General features: G+C 38.2%; 1 protein-coding gene across 1 annotated transcript in view; it reads left to right on the top strand.

The window, feature by feature from the left end:
- KLF12 (Kruppel like factor 12) overlaps nucleotides 1-19,952 on the top strand; it is a 421,669-nt gene that overhangs the window by 179,982 nt on the left and 221,735 nt on the right. Inside the window, exon 3 of the mRNA XM_045838960.1 lies at nucleotides 3,712-3,801. Coding sequence (XP_045694916.1) covers nucleotides 3,712-3,801 — 90 coding nt within the window. The remainder of the gene's footprint in view (nucleotides 1-3,711; nucleotides 3,802-19,952) is intronic.

The following is a 19,952-nucleotide window of genomic DNA, read 5'->3' as shown; positions in this document are numbered from 1 at the left end:
GGGGGGAGAGGTTGACTTCTGTAAATTTTTTTAGCAAAAATCTAATTTTCTTATAATCTGATTCTTTTGCTTTTTCTGTAGAAAAGTGTACTGAAGGATGATACTTTTAACCAGTTGGCACGCTTAGTTGCAAAGCTTTAAGAATCTTCTATGAAAATGCCTTCATCAGTGTGGTGCAGTGAATCCTGAATTGCTACACTGTTTAACATAATGTGGGTATGGATGGGGGCGATTCATATTTCTCATCACCTGTAGCCAAAAATGAAAATTTAAGATGGATGCATATTTAAGTGACTCTGCCCTGTACCTTGAGAAAGCAAAACACCAGTGGATATTTTTGGCTTATGAAGGAAAGCCTTGTTTAAAATTAGGTCTATTGAGTATTGACTGGCCTACTCTTTTCTTGCTACAGTTGTACAAATTAGATGACCCACAATCTGGAGGGAGTAGGAGGGCAGAGTGGAGTGGTTAGCCTGGAAAGTCACTCCCGTTCTGTGTTTTTCTGAGATACGATCATTGAGTGTCAGTCTCTTTCCTTCCTGCATACTCCACTCATAATATTTTGATTTGGGAAGACCAGTGATGATTGTGTTTATACAGCTTTTGACTAGGGGAGCTCTGTCAGCTGGACAGTTGTATTGCCAAATCTCATTTGCCAAATAGGAATATCCAGAGTACCATTCTCATTCATTCACATGTCATTGACCAACAGCCAGCTAATAAATCTGATGGTAGCTTTTGCTTTAATTGACAAAATTTACTCGTATAAAATAACTTATGTGTACACAGTATGTATGAATGTATTCACACATATATAAATTATATAGGCTTGTGTAATATCAGAATGTTACCATATAAATATACAAAGAGGACCATGTTACTACAATTGATGACTCTGTAATTTTATTTACCTCTTGGGAATCAATGGGGCTATTGATTCCACAGCAAATGTGTTTTGATTAATATCATGGCAGGCTATGTTTGACAGCAATTTCAAATTATTAGAGTTTATTACATATTGAGAGTCCACAGTCACCTGAGATTGTATATATTTGTTTTAGCTCAGAAGAGAGATAGACCTATCGGTATTTTTCCCCAGGACTGTATTTAGTGCTGTGCAGTTACTGCACACTCTGTGAAAACCATACCCCTTTCTGGATACTCTGAGATGTGTTGTGATGCTCACTGCTAATCTTCTGCTAAACAGGGTTAGAATCATGAATGCAAAGGTCAGTATGCTCCGTATATACTTACAGTATAACTTTCAGGCACACATACAGATTGAATCTGCACTAGTCGAAAGAGTGTAATAATTAAGGACTGGTTCCTTAGCCATGAACATTGTCATTTATAGTGTTTATTACGGGTGTGGTTGTGGATCCTGGAAAATGAGGGAAAGAGAAATATTTCCAGGGAAAACTTAACTTCTTAAAAATATTTTGAAAATGTGTTTTATTTTTTCCACTTTCACATGAAACTGAAATGCACACCTTTCTTTAACACATGTAGAATTATTCCAGAACAAGAATAAAAAGAAAACCATCGTGAACATACAGTGATATTAAATGTGCTCAGTGGAACATGATCCCAGTCAGGTTTTCAGGATTTATCAGTTTTTAACCTCAAAGACTCTGGTTAGCTTGCATTTTTTAAACTAACGAATTTATCACGGCCAGTGAGGAAAATGGTTAAAGTATATCAGCTGTAAATTGGTATAAAGCACTAAAACGGACATTAGCCTCTAATCAGATTCTAACAGTTCATTAAACCTGCCTTGCCAGGATTGCTCTTTGTCTTTTCCCCTCCTTTGCAGAGCATCTTCCTTTTTCCCCTGAACAAGACCTCCTCTGGGGTAGGAAGCAATATCAACTCATCCTTCATTGTCTACCAACTGAACAGCCCACGGGATGCTTTGTTACAGTAGATTCCGGGCTGCTGTGCGAGGCGGGGAGTGCTGAGGGCTGGTCGCAGCTAGAAGGCTTTCCTGAGGCTGGATGGGGGCAAGCCAAGCAGGCAGCTTCCAACCAGGGAAGCAAATGACACACTGGGATGTGAGATCCATGCTTGATGTGTAAACAACTCGCCAGCCTCCACGAAAGGATGTTAAGCTTGGAACAAATTAACTGAGCTCGCCAGGAAAGTTCCTGCTGCTCTAAGCCATCTATTAGGATGCAAAATCCCCCCAAATATGAACAAGTTAAAAGCAAAGATTATAAGCAGTATGCTGTCAATTTTGATAATAATGTGCATTTCTACAAAAAGAACATGACAGTCATTTATTTTCTTCTTTTTGTCACCTAATAGATGAGGTACCATGAAATTTGTAAATGTTCATTCATTAATTGTAGAATAAATTTGCTTTTCCTTCTTGTTGATATTTTGCAGCAAATAGTTGTAATGAGACCCTATAAATTTTATTTGTTAGAGTATTTTTCTTAAACAAAAAGAGGAGTCAAGAAACAGGAGAAATAATTAGAGCTTCACTATACTGCACTCTATTGGTATTATTTGGTAATAAAAACATTTAATTTGTGATTTATTGAAGTGGAAGTTGTTCTCATTTAACTCTACTGTAAGACAGGCAAAAAGCTGAGGTTTAGAAATGATATTAACCTTTGTTACCAGGTAGACAAAATAGTTTAGAAACAGACCTCTTTTTCTTTTAATAAGATCACTTCAGTGTCACATAGGTACACTCTATAATGGAGCAAAGGAACCATTCTGAAAACTCAGTCAGATTTAGTCGTCTCAGTTTTTCGGTCTGGTCAGTGTGCTAGGCTCACGTTGGTGTTCGCAACATGTTTTAAAACATGAGCCAGATGCTGGCCTTAAGCAGTGACTGATTTGAGGCCTTCCGACCACCTTCATAAGTTATTGCCTTCAGAAAACCCCCACAGCAATGACAATTAGCAGAAAATAACCTTGCTTTAATCTTTCTGTGAATATAGTTTGAAATTCCATTGAGCCACAATAGAAATAAGGTTTTCCTTTTAAGAGGAGGCCGATTGAGACCAGCCACAATAGAAATAAGGTTTTCCTTTTAAGAGGAGGCCGATTGAGACCGGCATATGCCAGAACAACAACAAAAAAACATTATTTATTCTTTGGTTAGGACTTCAACTTAAAAATTGACTCTTAATCCAAGACTTGTGTTAGTTGTTTTTAAAGGTGTTTGGGGTTGAGGTTATGTAAAAGTCTGTGTTTGATCAGAATGGCCGTGGTGCCAACATTCAGTGTCCAGAACTGCATTGTCTGGTTTTGAAGAATTTGAGCCAATAACTTGAGAATGCATTAATTCTTTTTTATCTATTTTCTTTTTGATGGATTTCTAGATGCCATACAACGTCCAGAACTAAAGAAGAAAGAAACTTGCCTTATATTTCCTTCTACTATAGCAGAAGTGTGATGAATTGTCCCAGCCTCATATAAATTAATGGAATGTTTCCTTACTCTGGTTTATTACAGTCTGACCTCCAACCCTGAGGTCAGAGAATCAGACTGATTAATTCAACTTCTTCGTCATTATTTCAAATGAAAGTTCAGAATGAGGAGATAATTGGTTATGCTGATACTCTCATTTAATTATACTTCATTGTTAAAAAATTAGGTTAGCGGTACTGAGTGTACTACAGTGAAGGCAGGCCCGACCAGATGTGACCTCCTTTGAATGCTTTAACGCTGAATTTCCCCCTCTCTCTTTTTCATCCTCAGAATAGCAACCCGTTTGGAAACAGAATGTTAATGCTTGATGGGATGCCGGCAGTCAGAGTCAAAACAGAGCTTTTGGAATCTGAACAAGGGGTAAGCAGGAGCTTCTGACATCGCCACGCCCCCTTCTCTTCATGATAGTGGCCGTCCTTTGCAGAGCATCCTGAGGCTGGCAGGGTTGTTCATTGGCCTCAGCTTGATCCTCCTGAGTGAAATCATCTGAGACTGTGCTTGATTCTCACCCATTTGCAACCTCAAATGTTACCAACTTGGAAAAGATAACTCCCTGAAATTAGGAAGGTTTAGTGACCTTTTAAGAACCATATGGCTTTATTTAAATTGGTGGATGTTTGAAAAGCGAATAAAAATCCAAAGCAAAGAGGAAGTGCTAAAAAAATAGACTCGGATATAAACTCAATGTCAAAATATCTTGGCTCTTTCTCAGGAAATTACAGTGTCTACGTATGGAAATGTTACTGTTTTTTGGGTGGATTGCTCTTTTGACATTTGTGTTTCTCTTTTTTTGTGCCATGAGGAGAGGGGACAGTTGGTAAAATTGAGGTCACTGAGTTTGAGCATAAAAGCAAAAGAAATTTTATTTCACAGTGCATAGCCAAATTGACAAGTTAATTTATGGCTACTAAAAATATAAAGGTTTAAGAGCACAGCTAGAATTCTTATAAAGGATGTCAGAGACCTTATAATTGTTAACAATTATAGCTTCACCAATTACAATCATAATAAGGGCAGTGCGATTGCTTGCAGCATCAGCTGACCATGTTTTGAATCTAAGCAAGCAGGCACCCGCTCTGGTACCTGAGTGCACACTACCTGCCTCCCTTACTAAACCACCACCACCGTGACAGTGCCGATGCCTGGAAGAATGATGTAAATTACTTAAATACTCATCCTTAATTTGATTAGTGTATCTCTTATTCAAAAATCAAAATTAAACATTAGCATTATTTTTTAATTGAACCATCAAAATAAAACTTAAATGTGAATAAAACCTCACTGTCATAAAAATCAGGGTGTATAAATTCATGTGGGCTGATGTTCAAGGTCTTAAATACTGTCGTTCCAAAAGGATTTCTAATAAATCTGGGTGGCAGCCTGGGCGGGCTCTCCCCAGTACCTCCCTCATTCTGCAGCAATGTGTGTGCAGGGCATGTGGCACCTCCGTGCATGTTTCTCTACTTCTTCGTAAGCCTGTGTCTGAAACCCTTGCCACGTGGAGAATATCACTTCACTTTTATGTCCAGGGTTGATTTTCATAGCTCTGAAATGAACTTTGTGGACCAGGTCAAGCCATACCACAACTCCACACTTCTGTACATGACACAGTGACTGATTGCATAGTTTCAGCTCAGGACTGAGGTGTTAGAGCATCATGGAAGAAAAGCCTGTATGGCAGCTATTAATATTATTTGTTCGGTGTGGCCAAACCTTCAGAGAAAGCTATTGTTTCACCTGGATTTTCTAGCCTGCCTTATCAAGTTAAATTCTCTGTCCTCCAAATTAACTAGTCCGTACCTTTTTGGTTTAACCTAACCATGGGAAGATTTGTTTTATTATTTGGAGTTCTGTTGTTTTCTTCATTTAAATGTATTAGCATCAGTTTAATGGAATACATTTCTGTACAACCCATGCTTAAGTTTAACAAGTGATACAGACTATAACATCTCATTCAGAGAGGGTAGGCTTTTTCCTTTCGCTGCTGGAAAAGTGAAGAAGCAGTGTATTTCACAGTGTTGTTTTTTAGTTCACAATACATATATTCTTCAACTTGAATACCAGTGCATCCACTCAAGTCATCATGTTGGAGGAAGGCAAAAAAGAACAGGAAAAAAGTCAGAGAATGCTCCCTGGGCCGCTAGTCACAGCCAGGATAGTTAGTGTGTGGTGGTCCCCGGTCCTGGGAATCTCTGATGACATCTCAGTACTACTCTCCCTTTCTGTTATTTTTCAGTTCTAATGTAAAGTTTGCACAAACAGTTTAGATGCAAAACTCCTCCATATACCTAGAGATTTTACAGCATGAACATTTATAGAAGTGGCTTTTTGTCCTCAAACAGAGAAAGGGAAAATTGTAGGTTCATAGGTTTTACTTAATGCCAGCTCATTAAAATCACTTCTCTTCCTCCTTGTGAATAGAGCTGATATTGGTATTTTAACCCTAATTTGGAGGGAAGTAGAACCTTGATTTTATTCTTTTTCTTAGTTTTTTTTGTGTAGTTTTAAAATATATAATGGGTGCATTTCATTTTCTTTTCCAGTAAAGCTTCAGGAGAAGCAGCCAGCTGTGTTTAATGAAATGAATTATGACAACTATTTGCAGAATACAGTAATTTGTGTTTAGTAATTTGTAATACTTTAAATCAGCTCTCGTTTAGAATTGGAGGTAAAATTTTAGTGAACTTCATTTCGGTCACCGTACTAGAGTTCTTGGGCGATAATGGGATGGATAACATACTATATAATTTCAAAGTCTCAGAACTATTTTTAGATAAGGAGTGCTAGAATTCTGAAGGTTATTTTGTATTTCAGTCTTACGGGGACTCTTTCCACATTTATTATTGAGGCTGAAGTTTGAGTATTCAAAAGAAGATGTAAACATAGTGATAAGATTAATCACATGCATGATTATAGCTTTTTCAAAAGATGAGATGTGTTGGGTACAATGAGCAAAAGGTGATAGGAGCGCATCTATGTGTCACGACAGTGAATGAGAAAGCCTGAAGTTGGTGCATTGGTTGGACTCTGAAATTACTCTGGAAAACCCAGTTCTTAGATTCTGTTTATAAGACACCGGCATTAACCTCCAAGTTTGCAGGAAAGAAAAGTTAGTCTGCCTTTCAGGCTACAGGCAGCATTGCAAGGATGTGCTACTCTCCATGGACCTCATGTTCTCATCCATGAAGGCATTCCTTTGTCCTCTCCTTTTGCTATAAGTAGTCCCTTGGGTCTGTTCCCGTCATCTGGTCTTAATGGTCCCCCCACACCTTCAGGGGAGTCAGGACCTAATGAGCATATTTTAGAGCCTAAAGAAAGACACTGAATAAGCCAAGGACAGCCACTCTGCCTGTGGATGTGCTTGTGTTTCTTGAATCAGGCTGTAGGTGCTTAGAGGGCAAGAACTGTTTCTTTTATTCTTCTGCTAGTTCCTGGCACACGGTAAGTGCTCAGTAAATATTCACTTTATTGAACTCATCCAGGCATTATAACTGGCAGGTGAAAAACGGGAAATGGTTCAGTAGCTCATTATAAACTTGTTCCATCTTCCTCATAGGGTTGTTGTGACCATGCAAATAAAAATTGGAAATACTGGAAATACACATTCTTATTGGTGGCAAAGGTTTTCATCTTGGACCTGTGTGACCTGGATGGATAGGCTGGCATATTGACACCAACTCGGTGTACCTTTCTCTGTTTGGCATTCCCTGATTCTTGCACCCTTTGTTTCATGATAACTAAGTAGGTAATTATTGCAGTCTCCAGAAATGTGACTTTGGTTTTCTTCAGGCTTGCTGGTTACATAGTGCATGCTGCTAAGCAGCCCATGGGAAGGGCGTGTAGTCTTGGGATACACTTTTGGGTACTGCGAGGAGTGTTGGAATAACTTTTTGACCTTTGGTGCTTGTGTCCTGCTGCTACCAGGGCTTCCCAAATACGGTCAGCCATCGGATGCTCTCACCTGTTGTCAAGCAGAGGACAAAAGTAGGTGGAAGAGCACTAGAACTCCAGGATGCAGAGAAAGGGCACTGCTCCTAGGACAGGGAACCTGATTGTAGTCCTGGCCCTGCCTTTTGCCAGCTTGAATGACTTTGGGAAGTTACTAGAGAGCTCTGGGCCTGTAGGCCCTCCTCTGTACGGTGGGGATGTAGGAGAGGTAAAATGATCCCTTTCCAGGTTCAGCCTGGCAGTCTATGATCCTGGTAAGGGGCAAGTAGTGGGAGAAAGCATTTCTCATTATGAGTTTAACAACCCTGCTACCGTGGAGCTACCTGTGTATGGAAGTGGAAATGCATAGACAGACTTTAAACTGAGACAGAATTGAGTTCAGGTGCTTGCTCAGCCAAGTGCCAGAGGTATGGGTCATAGTAGCTCTTCATCTCTTTGTTTCTCCTTACCTGGGAAGTTAAGCGAGCCACCCAAACTCCCAAGAATATCCTGCCTAAGGTGGATGCTGAATAAATATTCTCCTTTTGGAGAAAAATGGGAATAAAAATGGTTCCATTATTTTAGTTTCTATTGATGTACTTTTCATAAGGCATTTAGTAAAGAGCAAATTATAGAGATGCTAATTTATAATTATATAAGTAGATTTAAAGTAAATCTCAAATTGGAGATTTTTTTAATTTGAACTTTTATTTAAGTATATCTGGAGATATGTTTTAAATTCTGGTTAGATTTTATCTTGTAAAAACAGAATAATGAAGCCAGAAATGAATTATTAAATTAACATAAAAGTGACCTGAGGTTTTAGTGTGGTAATGGCATTTGGTGACAATTGTTTTTACAAAGGACTTTTGAGTTCCCACACTTGCAGGGTAGTGCTTGGTATACTTACAGACGCATGATCGTGTGTCTGGGACGTGCTGTAGAATGAACTGGAGGGAGACTGGACACGGGCAGAAGCAAGACTGGCCAGGATCCCGCCCCACACTGAGGCTGGGTGATGGGTGCAAGGGGGCTTGTTGCACTGTTCTTGCCTGATTGTTGTATGTTTGAAATTCTTTAAAGAAACATGTCTTTAAAAAGAAAAGGAGAGCTCTCTAAATAAAAATATGTATTTTGAAAAGAAACATAGGTGCAGAGTTGTCAGAGGGAGATGAGAAAGAAACTTTTCTCAGTGACCCTCACTGTTTTCTAAGATCTGAAGACTCCACCCCAGGGGAGGAGCTGGCCTGAGTCCTTCCACCAATCACGGCAGTGCTGCCACCCTTTGTTACTTAGTCTCTCTCCTCTTGCAAAGGCAGATGCACCTCTGATCCTTGGATGGCCAGATAGAGAGTGGTGGCAAAAGTGTGGCGGGGGTGGGAGAGAGATGTATGTATGGATGGATGGATGGATGGATGGATAGATGTTGGGTGTTTTGCCAATTTTAAGTGCTCCAAGCAGTCAGTAATTATGTGGCATAAGACCCCTCAGTGTTCATTGTGGGGAGAGAGCCCAATGTCTGTGCCACAGCCTTGTAGCAGGGAAGCGTACAGGTAGGGAACAGACAGTATAGGTTCATTTATTTGTATTCTCCATAGCTCCTTAGCAGAAAGTATCAGCCCTACTCAGACTGGAGATCCCCCTGAGTGCCCTAACTTAGAGGTAGGGCAGAAGAGAGTGATGGCCTTTTCCCAGGAGGCAGCTTATAGGAACTTCTGCAAACCATTCTGCAGGACATTCATAACAAGGTGAGGCGGATGTGTCTGTATTACCGAGAACTGATTAGCACCATTAAGCCAACTCTATTGGAACTTCCTTATGAGCAGATCTTATACTTTATGTTTCTCCTTATTTCTCATCATCCCAGCACAAGGAGTTTATAGAGAGGCAAAGCTCAATAAATAGTGATTAATTCAGGAGCTGCTTATTATGAGAGCCAGCATCACAATAAGTAGGATTTTGAGGTAGGTACTTTTTTGGAAAAGACCCCAATCCTTAGGCTTTAGTAAAAAAAAAATAGAGACAGGTGTAAGTTTAGTTGCTGAAACTAGACATACACTATGCAATGCTTATGTAAGGCAATTATATTAAAATTCCATAGCTTTAGTGGGTAAAAACAACAGCAAACCTGACTTTTTCCACTCCTCAGTAAACCATTATGTTTAATTTAGCAAAGATTTAATATGCATCTGTGTGTTAAAGTTTATAGTAAGATAGTGTAACTGTAATGGCTTTATCAGAGGAAAAGAAAAGGCATTATAAAAATGCCATTTGATTAGCCTGCACCAGAGCCTCATTACTCCCTCCCCTACTGTGGGACAGGAGGCAAATTAGCTAGTGAATTGGTAGAATTACCTTGTTCATATAAACTTGCTTATCACTGAATATTCTCCGATAACCCACTATTTCAGATCTTTTGATCTGGGGTGAAATCTTGGCATGTCATTACCTGGCTTCAAAGAAAAACATATGCAGAATCTGTGATATTGCTAATACGAGAAGACCATTTTTTTAAAGCAGGCAAAAACTAGCTACACTTGCAAAAGTCATATTTTAGAAGAGATATTCTCCACTAAAGAAGCAGAGCCGGACGGATTGTAATAATGTCAGAATGGCCAATAAATGTATTAATAGAAAGAATTGAAAATCAATGAGCTGTGATAGTAATTACAGATAGTACCCAAGGGAAATATAGCAGACAGACAAATCCTTTCCCTCAGGGCCTGCCCTGAGCAAAGCTATGAAGTCAATAATTCTGCCCTCCATCTTTCCCATTAGTAATGTACTTTCTTCTTCAACTTCATTCTCCTCCACCCACTGGTCAGACACCTGACCCTCGGTGCTGTAATGGTTCATGGGACCAACAGATGAGCAGTTCTAACTGCAGTCTCATTAATTGGGAATATAAAATGCTATTCTTTCCAAGAGTTACGTATTTGCATTTTTATAGGGTTGGTACTTTGTAAAATGGAACAGTTCTCACAGAAATTTCATGTGCCAAGTAATTTGGAAATTTTGATTTGGGGAAAATTAACCTTTCCGGAATATTTCAGCTTATGCGTGGTCGTGTTCTCCCTCATTTACTAGTCTTTGCAGGGGAATAAAAAAGAATCTGGACCTTGAGGCATATGGTTCTATCAGGATGTGTTTTTGTGTGCTAATATTTGGGTAGTGATTCATAGTTATAAGTTACTTCACAGAAATATCTTATTTAACCCTTAGAAGGCTTTTGCTTCCAATCACAAGGGATTAACTGCTATGGGAATTAACATCCCAACATAAACAACTTGAAACCAGACAAAACATATGGAATGTTTTTAACATGTTGCATAATAGTCGGTTAAGGACTGTGATTCCTGGGAGTAGGGCAGAAAAAGCAGGTAAACTGTGTGATGACCTCAGACTACTGCTTGAAGGCAGAGCAGGGAGGGAGAAGCTAAGGAGTTAAGTGGACAGGGATTAGAATTTGGAGTAGAAAAGGCAATTAAGTTTAAGGGGAACAGCAACAGAGAGGAAGGAGTTGTACAAGAGAGGGCTCTTGTAAATCGTTAGAGTAGTCCCCTTAAGGGTTTGGCTGTGTAGTGATCTGTAGGAGACCACTCTCCATGGCATGGGCCCAGCTCCCACTTGGAGATGCACAGGACCCACGCCCATGGATAGGTTCTCCCGTGGGGAATCAGGCCTGCAGTGTGCCTAGGACGCTTTGAGTCCTGCTCTTGCTAAAAGACTCCCTCACCCTGAATTGAGGACATTTACTGCAAAGTAACTTCCTAAAATCCATGGTAAACCTTCCAAGGATGAGTGTAACCCGTTCAACCACTTTTGCCTTTTCATTTGCAAATATCCCTCTTCTGTGATGTGATTAGTAGCATTGGCTCCTTTGTTTTCTGTAAAAGGTAACCACCTAAAGTGAGACTGTGCATAGTAAATGAGGACCATCTTGTAATGTGCCGAGAAACCCAATAAAGGGTGGTCATGGCAAGGGCCAAGGCTTTTGCTTCCCTTGAGAGAAAGGCCTTTTCTGATGCTGTCCTTTTTCCTCCACCGGACTCAGTAATCCATGTGAATGTCTCATTTCATTCATAATGACGCAGACACTGTGGGCTGGTGTCTGCATCAGTGATCTGCCTGTGTGTGGAGGACGGCAAAGAAAGAACAAGGAATGTGATAGGTTGAACAATTCTTCAAGTTCACATAAAGCTCACACAAACCATGATGGAGAAAGCTCTTCATATGTGGGGCATTTGGTGGAGGTCTCCGAAGAGTCAGGGCTCAGTCAGGGGCTGCATTAGTCCCAGAGCACTCTCACCTGGCCCTCGCCATGAGAGGCCTGAGGAGCAAGCCTGGAAACAGTCAAACTGACCCACAAGTTACGCAATTGTGCCAGGACTAAACCCACAGGCTGAAGGAAGGCTGCAAGATTTGGCCCTCAGTAATGTAAGTCACAATGTCTGGCAGTTGATCAAATTGATCAGATTGACCATACAGAGGAAAAAAGCTGAAAAAACGAACAGAGCCTCAACGACCCATATCTCCAGTCGTACAATTGGACAATACACATACAATTGGACTCTCAGAAATATTAGGGCAAGTCAGAAAAAGTATTTGAATTAACCTTGGCCAGACATGATCCAAAGGTGACGGAAACTCTAAGCCCGCAAATCCAAGACGTTCAGTGAGTCCCAAGCAGAAGAAACCACATCAAAGCATATAGTAATCAAATTACTGAAAACCAGTAGTGAAGAGTAGACTCAAAAGCAGCCTGGGAAAAAGGGGGACACACCTGACTCATGGAGGGACAAAACTCACACTTGGCATTAGACACAAGCCAGGACAGAACTTCCTTAGGTAGAAGAAAAAGGACACTACAAATTCTCGACACAAGAAACGGAGAGCACTCAAAATGGTAAATATCTAGGCAAACATAAAAGATGATGTGGCCCAAATGAAAGAACAGAGCAGAACTGCAGAAAGAGAACTAAGCGATGAGGACATAGCCAGCCTACCTGATGAAGAATTTAAAGCGCTGGTAATCAAAATGCTCACAGATCGGATTGAGCTTGATTGAAAAATCAAAAAACAAATGAAAGATACCCAAAATGAAATAAAGCAAAATATTCAGGGAACCAACAGTGACAGGAAGGAAACCGGGACTCAAAACAACAATTTGGAACAAAATGAAAAAAACATCCATTTAAAACAGAATGAAGAAACAAGAATTCAAAAAAGTGAAGGGAGACTTACGAACCTCTGGGACAACCCGAAACACTCCAATATCCAAATCATAGGGTGCCAGAAAGAGAAGAGGAAGAGCAAGAAATTAAAAACTTACTTGAACAAGTAATGAAAGAAAACTCCCCCAGTCTGGTGAAGAAAATAGACTTCCAGAAAGTCCAGGAAGCCAGGGAGTCCCAAAGAGGAACACACCAAGGCATATCATTAAGTTACACAAGATTAAAGACCAAGAGAGAACCCTAAAGGCAGCAAGAGGAAAGGAGAGAGTTACCTACAAAGGAGTGCCCATAAGGCTATCAGCTGATTTCTCAAAAGAAACCTTACAGGCAAGAAGGAGCTGGAAAGAAGTATTTGAAGTCATGAAAGGCAAGGACCTACATCCAAGATGACTATTCAGCAAAACTTTCATTTAGAATGGAAGGGCAGATAAAGTGCTTCCCAGATAAGGTCAAGGAAGTTAAAGGAGTTCATCATCACCAAGCCCTTATTCTGTGAAATGTTAAAGGGACATCTAAGAAATTGAAGAAGATCAAAAACTATGAACAGTAAAATGACAACAAACTTATAACTATCAACAAATGAATCTAAAAGAATGAATGAAAACAAAAACTAAGCAAACAACTAGAACAGAAGCAGAATCATAGAAATGGACGTCACATGGAGGGTTTTCAGTGGGGAGGGGAAGGAAGGAATGGAGGGAAAGGTACAAGGAATAAGAAACATAATTAGTGGCATAAAATAGACACAGATAAAAAATGGGGTAGGAAACAGAGAACTCAAAGAACTTATATGTACAACCCATGGACATGAACTACGGAAGGGGGATGCCAGAGGGTTGGGTGGGGCAGGGTGGAGGGGGATAAAGGGGAAAAATTTGGAAAAACTGTAATAGCAAATCAATAAAAATGCTTTAAAAAGAAATGAGTAAAAAGATTAAAAAGGTTTTAAAGAAAATTGCTCAAAGCAAACATAATAACTTACATTATGGAGTTTATAGCATGTATTGAATGAAATGAGAAGCCGTAAAGCAGAGGCAGGGGAATGGACAAAGAATATTGCTGTGCACGCCGTGTGGTATGGTATTAATTGAAGGTAGACTGTGTTAAGTGAAAGGTGTATATTGTAAGTCCTACAGCAACCACACACAAAATAAAAAAAAAAAAGATATAATTCATAAACCACCTGTGGAAATGAACTGAAATCATTTTTAAAAACACTCAATTTTACCTAAAGGAAGGCAGGAAAAATGAACAGTGAACAGAGAAATAGAAAACAAAGCAAGATAGTGCACTTAGATACAATGTGTTGATAATTATGTGGAATGCTAAGGGTGTAAGCACTTTAATTCAAAAACATTATCAGATTAGAAATAAAAGCAAAACTAAACTCTATCCATAAGCAACTCCCTTTAAATATAAAGATACCAACAGGTTAAAAGGAAAAGTATAGAATCAAGAGTAGTCAAAATCATGAAATGGAAAGGAAATGTTGAGTTCTCTAATGGATATTCAGTTGCAGTTTTACAAGATGAGCCATTCTAGAGATTGTGAATAGAGTCGACACTGCTGAACTGCCCGTGTAAAATGGTTTAAGAGGATAAATTTTATATTATGTATTCATTACCACAGTTTAAAAAAAAAGAAAACCAGGAAACTGATGACTAACAACTGTACTAGAAATCCGTGTGGATTACTAAAGGAGGACTTGAGCAGAAGTTGCTTCAGATAGTTCAGATGGGAAGAAGCTGGTTACAGCAGCAACCATCTGTCAGTCAGTGTCCCTGGTTTGTACATCCTGTGGACGCTTCTTAAAGGAACATGGGCTTTGACAGCACTCTTCCTCTGACTCTGGAGGAAGGGGTTTGGTACGACAGATGAAGTTGTGTGGTTAGCCATTCTAATCCTATTGATTGCCTGCGCACAAGACTTATCCTCGTCCAGATCAGAAACTGGAGGTCCTATACTTGATAAAATTACTATTATTAAAAACTTTAAATAGATTTTAAAAACTTGCAAAGTAGAAAATAAAAAGCATGCTCATATTACCTTGTAATAAAAGCAGTTACTGGTTTAGAATATTCTCCTTCAGGAACATAATAAATCTGTAATAAACGTTCTTTCACACAAACAAAAAGTGAAAGGACAGAAGAATATGTATCATGTATACGCTAAATAACAACAAAAACAAAACTGGGGTGCTTGCGTTACTAATACTTGACAGAAAAAGACTTCAGAAAAAGAAGTATAACTAGAGATAATGAATTGACCCTTATCACAGGAAATGTTCCATTTTAAGAAGATGTAAGAGTCCTAAATGTTTTTGTACCTTAGTATACTCTTGAGGAGATGTAATTTTATCCCCATTAATGAAGAAAATTGCAGAGAAATTGCACGTCCAACATCACACCACCAGTAAGTAAGGGACAGAGCTGGTGTCCATTCCGCATCCGAATCCTTTTGCTATTGCAACTGCGATTGAGTGACTTTCTTTGCTGCTTAATTATGATAGTTATTGTAACTGGTGATCACACTGGAAATGACCTGGTATCAAATGAGGTCCCACTACATTTTTAATGTTTAAGAAGGGTTTAAGCATATCTTAAGAAATTTAAAGTTCAGTATTCCAATAAATGCAAATTTACCTGTAGAAGTTCAGCGGCCATTGCCCACTTGAGCCTGCAGTAAGAACTTTAAAAAAATCTCTCTTTTATCTAAATTACATGGGATGTTTTAAAAACATCTTATTACATAAGACATGTTTGTTTAATGTAAAATAATGTTTTAAATTACTTAAAAATAGGTAAAAATGTGCAAAGATATTCCCTGGGGATCACACAGACAAAATTTTATGTTACTCCGTGTCTGTCAATTTCAAGTTGAAAATTAAGTGGGAGATTTATCTCCCACTCCCTTTGGCTAAGTGAGCTGTAACAAGGTAGTAGAACAAGTCTCCTGGGTGTCTTCAAGTGTGGCCTCGTAGAAAGATGAGTATTCAGCCATTTAAAAATGGATTATCAATATATTATTTTATTTATTAAAACCAATAAAGTGGCAAAGTATTTTCTGTAAACATTGCAGTGGGTATTGGAGTGTTTTAGGGAGAGTTTGGGCATTATTTTTAGACCCATATGTAGGGCCTCCTGCCACACAAGATCATCCGTATATTTTCCCCCAGTCAATATTGTACTCATTAAAAACTTACAAATCTTGCTGAAAATTTCTTCAGTCTTTTACCATCAACTATTTATTTTGCAAAAAACATGGTTTTCATAACCATCATGATTATTAAATGGTAAATAAATATCAATAATATAGCAAAACACTTAATGTCCACTGTTTTATTGAGTCGTAAAATAAAGAGAACATTCTCAATGTGAATTTCCATTCACGTTGCATGACTGTTGGTTGCTGTCACCCACCCACCCAGCTTTCTTTGCCCCCATGGCTTCTGATTTCCACACTGAGGTTTCAGAAACACACATAAGCAGAGATTTTACCTTTACCCTCTTGGGATTATTATCCTCAGGGTATGTTCACATTTTTATGCAGCATTTTGGAATTACAGAAATGTTTCTGAAGAAGATGTGAAATATTTTCCTATATTTAAGTTCAGGTAGGTAAAGGGGATAGAATCAGCTAGAATGAATTATCTATGTATAATGCTTAGCATAGTATCCTGTGTATTAAGTAACCAATAAAAAGCACCTGCTCTTTTAATTGGTATTGTTGATCTGAATTTTCCTTATTTCATAACGTAAAATATTATGTGTATGTAAATTACAGTAAATTCACATAGATCTTGGAAAAAAAGTTTAACATTAATGATACCCCAGAATTATGGTATTCCATATGATTCCATTATCAGTTTAAAAATGGTTCTGCCAATCTATGTTACCATAATAGAAATAATATGTATTAATTTTCTGTTGGAGTATACCTGCTTTACCCATAATTCACATTTAGAAATGTGTCTTTATGTCTGTATTCTTAGACTTTATTCAGAAACATTGTATTGCAGCATATGTAGCTAACTTTCCTGAAACATAAGGAACTAGAAATAAAAACACTTTATTTCGCATTTTTATTACCACAAAAATAAAGTTATATTGCCATTCAACCTACAACTCTGTAGTCACTTAATATTCGACAGAGGAAGCAAGCACAAACAATGGGCTAAAAACAGTTTATTCAATAAATGGTGTTGGGAAAATTGGACAGATATGTGTAGAAAAACTAAACTAGACCACCTTCTTATACCACACACAAAGATAAATTCAAAATGGATCAAAGACTTAAATGTTAGACCCAAAACAATAAAAATCATAGAAGGAACATTGGCAGCAAAATCTTGGACATTGCTTGTAGCAATATTTTATTGGATGTATCTCCCTAGGCAAGGGAAACAAAAGAAAATAATAAACAAGTAGGACTACATCAAACTAAAAAGGTTTTGCCAGGAAAGGAAATCATCAACAAAATGAAAAGACAACCCACAGAATGGGAGAACATATTTGCCAGTACATCTTATAAGGGGGTTAATATCCACAATTTATAAAGAACTTGCAAAAGTCAATGCAAAAACAAAAACAAAAATAAAAAAAACAGCCCCAAAACCCCAGCCCAATTGAAAAATGAGCAAAGGACCTGAATAGTCAGTTCTCTGAAGAGGACATACAGATGTCCAATAGACCGATCACTTTAACTTTATTCAAAACAATTTTGTTAAATGGTGTGACAGCTGTCCTATCAGCATGCATTTAAAAAACTTAACAGAATTGGTGAATATTTGTGTAACCATTTTAATATTGAAGATGGAAGGTGCACAATGTTTTTGGGCATACTATGCTTTATTATTTCAAGACAGGTAAAAATGCAACTGAAATGCAAAAAATAAAGATTTGTGCAGTGTATGGAGTAGGTACTGTGAATGATTGAACATGTCAAGAGTGGTTTGCAAAGGTTCTTGGTACTATGATGTTTTGGCCAAATTATTTTTTGCTGTGGGGCTGTCTTACATATTGGAAGATGTTTAGCAGCACCCCAGCCTCTACCCACAAAAAGCCAATATCCAGAGATAACCGACATACTCAAAATATACAAATCAATTAAGTTTTTTTGTAAAAATTAAAAATGTGACTTTTATTTGGTGGAAAAAAGCTAAGTGGACTTTTTGGCCAACCCAACATATGGGCAGCATCCTAAATGAATATCTTTTGCTTGTTCTTATAGGAAAAATGATGCATCTTATTATGCTGTACATTTTGAAATAGTTGGGAGGAAACGTCACCAAGTAATTGATATTCCTAGTTTTTGAATTACATGAATTAACATCTTTATGCTTGAAAATGTCTCAGTGTTATAGGACAACTGTGTTCTTTGTTAAAAAGAGTAAATTATTTCCAGATGAAGTGAAGTTGTACCAACATCATCTGATCCTACTTTATGTGGATGGCATTATTCACCCAAACCTCTCAGACTACTTATTAATCTGTGTGTGTAGTGGACTTTGTAACCTTTTATCATTCTGACTTTCTGTTAGCTTTCCATATTGTGATTCCAGTCTCCTGTAGATAAAATCTTTAAAAAAAGCAAACCAAACAAAAACCCCCTACATTTTCTAGACTCTCTTGCAGCTAGGGTATGGACTTGTTGCCAGTCAGTTGCACTTAGCACTAGGGGGAGGAAAAGGTGGTAGTGCAAGGCTGCTTGCTCATGAAAAGACTGCTCTTTGGTTAAGTGCATTATCAGGAACTTCTGGCTCTTGAGAAGAGGCTGTGATAGTTCTTGTGGCAACAAATGCTGCAAGATAGTAGTAGTGGTATTTTCATTGGAAGACATCCATGATGTGGTTTGGCTTTCTTCCGCCCATATATTTTTCTGGCTAAGGAGTATTCAAGCTTGGTTCTCTGACTTACCAAAAGATTCTCTGAACTGCTATTTAAAAAATTATGTATATACATATATATCCACTTAAACTAGTGAGAGGATTCTGTTGTTTACAACTGACACAGTGATATATACTCAGTTTACTGCTTAAATATATCCAGGCTATAGCCAGACTTAACCTTGATGACTCTCTGTGGTTAAGCCTATGAACCCTGGAGCTAGACTGTATTTATGCCCTGGCTCCAACTTTTTTTTCTGTGACCTGAGCAAGCTACTTCATCTCTCTCTGTCTGTTTCTTTATCTGTAAGAAAGGGGATTGTAATAGTACCTACCTCATGAAGTTTCTGGGAAGATAAAGGACTATATGTGTGTGTGTATAATGTTTACTAGTTGCTGGCTGTTGCTTCCTCCTAATACCCTCTCTCTTCCTGACTCCTCCTATAGTTTATCTACCTCCAAGGTCATGGTTATCCTCCAAGTCCCAGGACAGAAATCACTCATCTATAAAGTATTCTGATTTATCTCTCTCTTCTTTGCACTTTTACTGAATCTATATATAATCACTACCCACCCAATTTAGCACTTACTTGAGCTCAAATTGCATTATAGGTGTTAACTCTCAGCTTGATTTCCAGTAAATTTATTTGTTAATTTAGTCTGAAAAGAATAATTTATTGTGCAGGTTGTTAGGGACCAAGGTAGGTGATATTCTGACTTGAAGGAGCCTCGCAGCTAATTTGGAAGATGATCCTAATATTAAATTTCCCAATAAGAATAGCATGAAGTATACCATGTATGGACACTTCTACATGTCTGGTCATTTTTATCATCATCTCACCGAACATTCCTGGTAATCCCATAGTGATCCTCTCTACTTCACCATGAGGACAGTTTTGAGTAACAGTGGTTAAATAAATTCTCCAAGGTCACACAGTTTGTCAGGGTCAGAACAAGCTGTGTTTGAACTTAAAAAAAAGTTTTTTGTGATACTAAGCTGCTATTGAATTAATGCTAGGAATACTTTAAATGAAACACTCACAGAAAATCATTGATATTACAGGTCTGGAAGAATCATCCTCATTATTTTACTATCACCATTTCTGAAAAAAAAATTATTGAAATAATCTCTTCTGGCTAATCTAGCCTTGCATTTTCTTGGTGTTGGATATGTACTTCTGGCTTTTTCAGAGTCTGAAGTCTGAAGAAAAACAGTGGCAACAGTACTGCCTTGCATCTTTGTGTATCCCTTGCATAATTCGGAGTTCTTCCTTACGTGTTATTTGATGTTTGCATAAATTCAGTGAGAACAGTGTGTTGTGATCACCATTTTTCATATGAAAAATTGGGGACATAATAATGCAGTCATTTGTCTGAAACCTAGAGATAGTAAGTAGCAGTTGCTCATGAGATTATAATCCAAGGCTTCTAACACTTCAATGGTCCACATATTTCAACTGCCAGTA

Source organism: Phyllostomus hastatus, unplaced genomic scaffold, assembly GCF_019186645.2.
Source record: "Phyllostomus hastatus isolate PE091 unplaced genomic scaffold, TTU_PhHast_1.1 phas_contig_29, whole genome shotgun sequence".
NCBI lineage: Eukaryota > Metazoa > Chordata > Mammalia > Chiroptera > Phyllostomidae > Phyllostomus > Phyllostomus hastatus.
The sequence above is the reverse complement of the archived record's forward strand: the minus strand, read 5'-3'. Positions and strand labels throughout refer to the sequence as shown.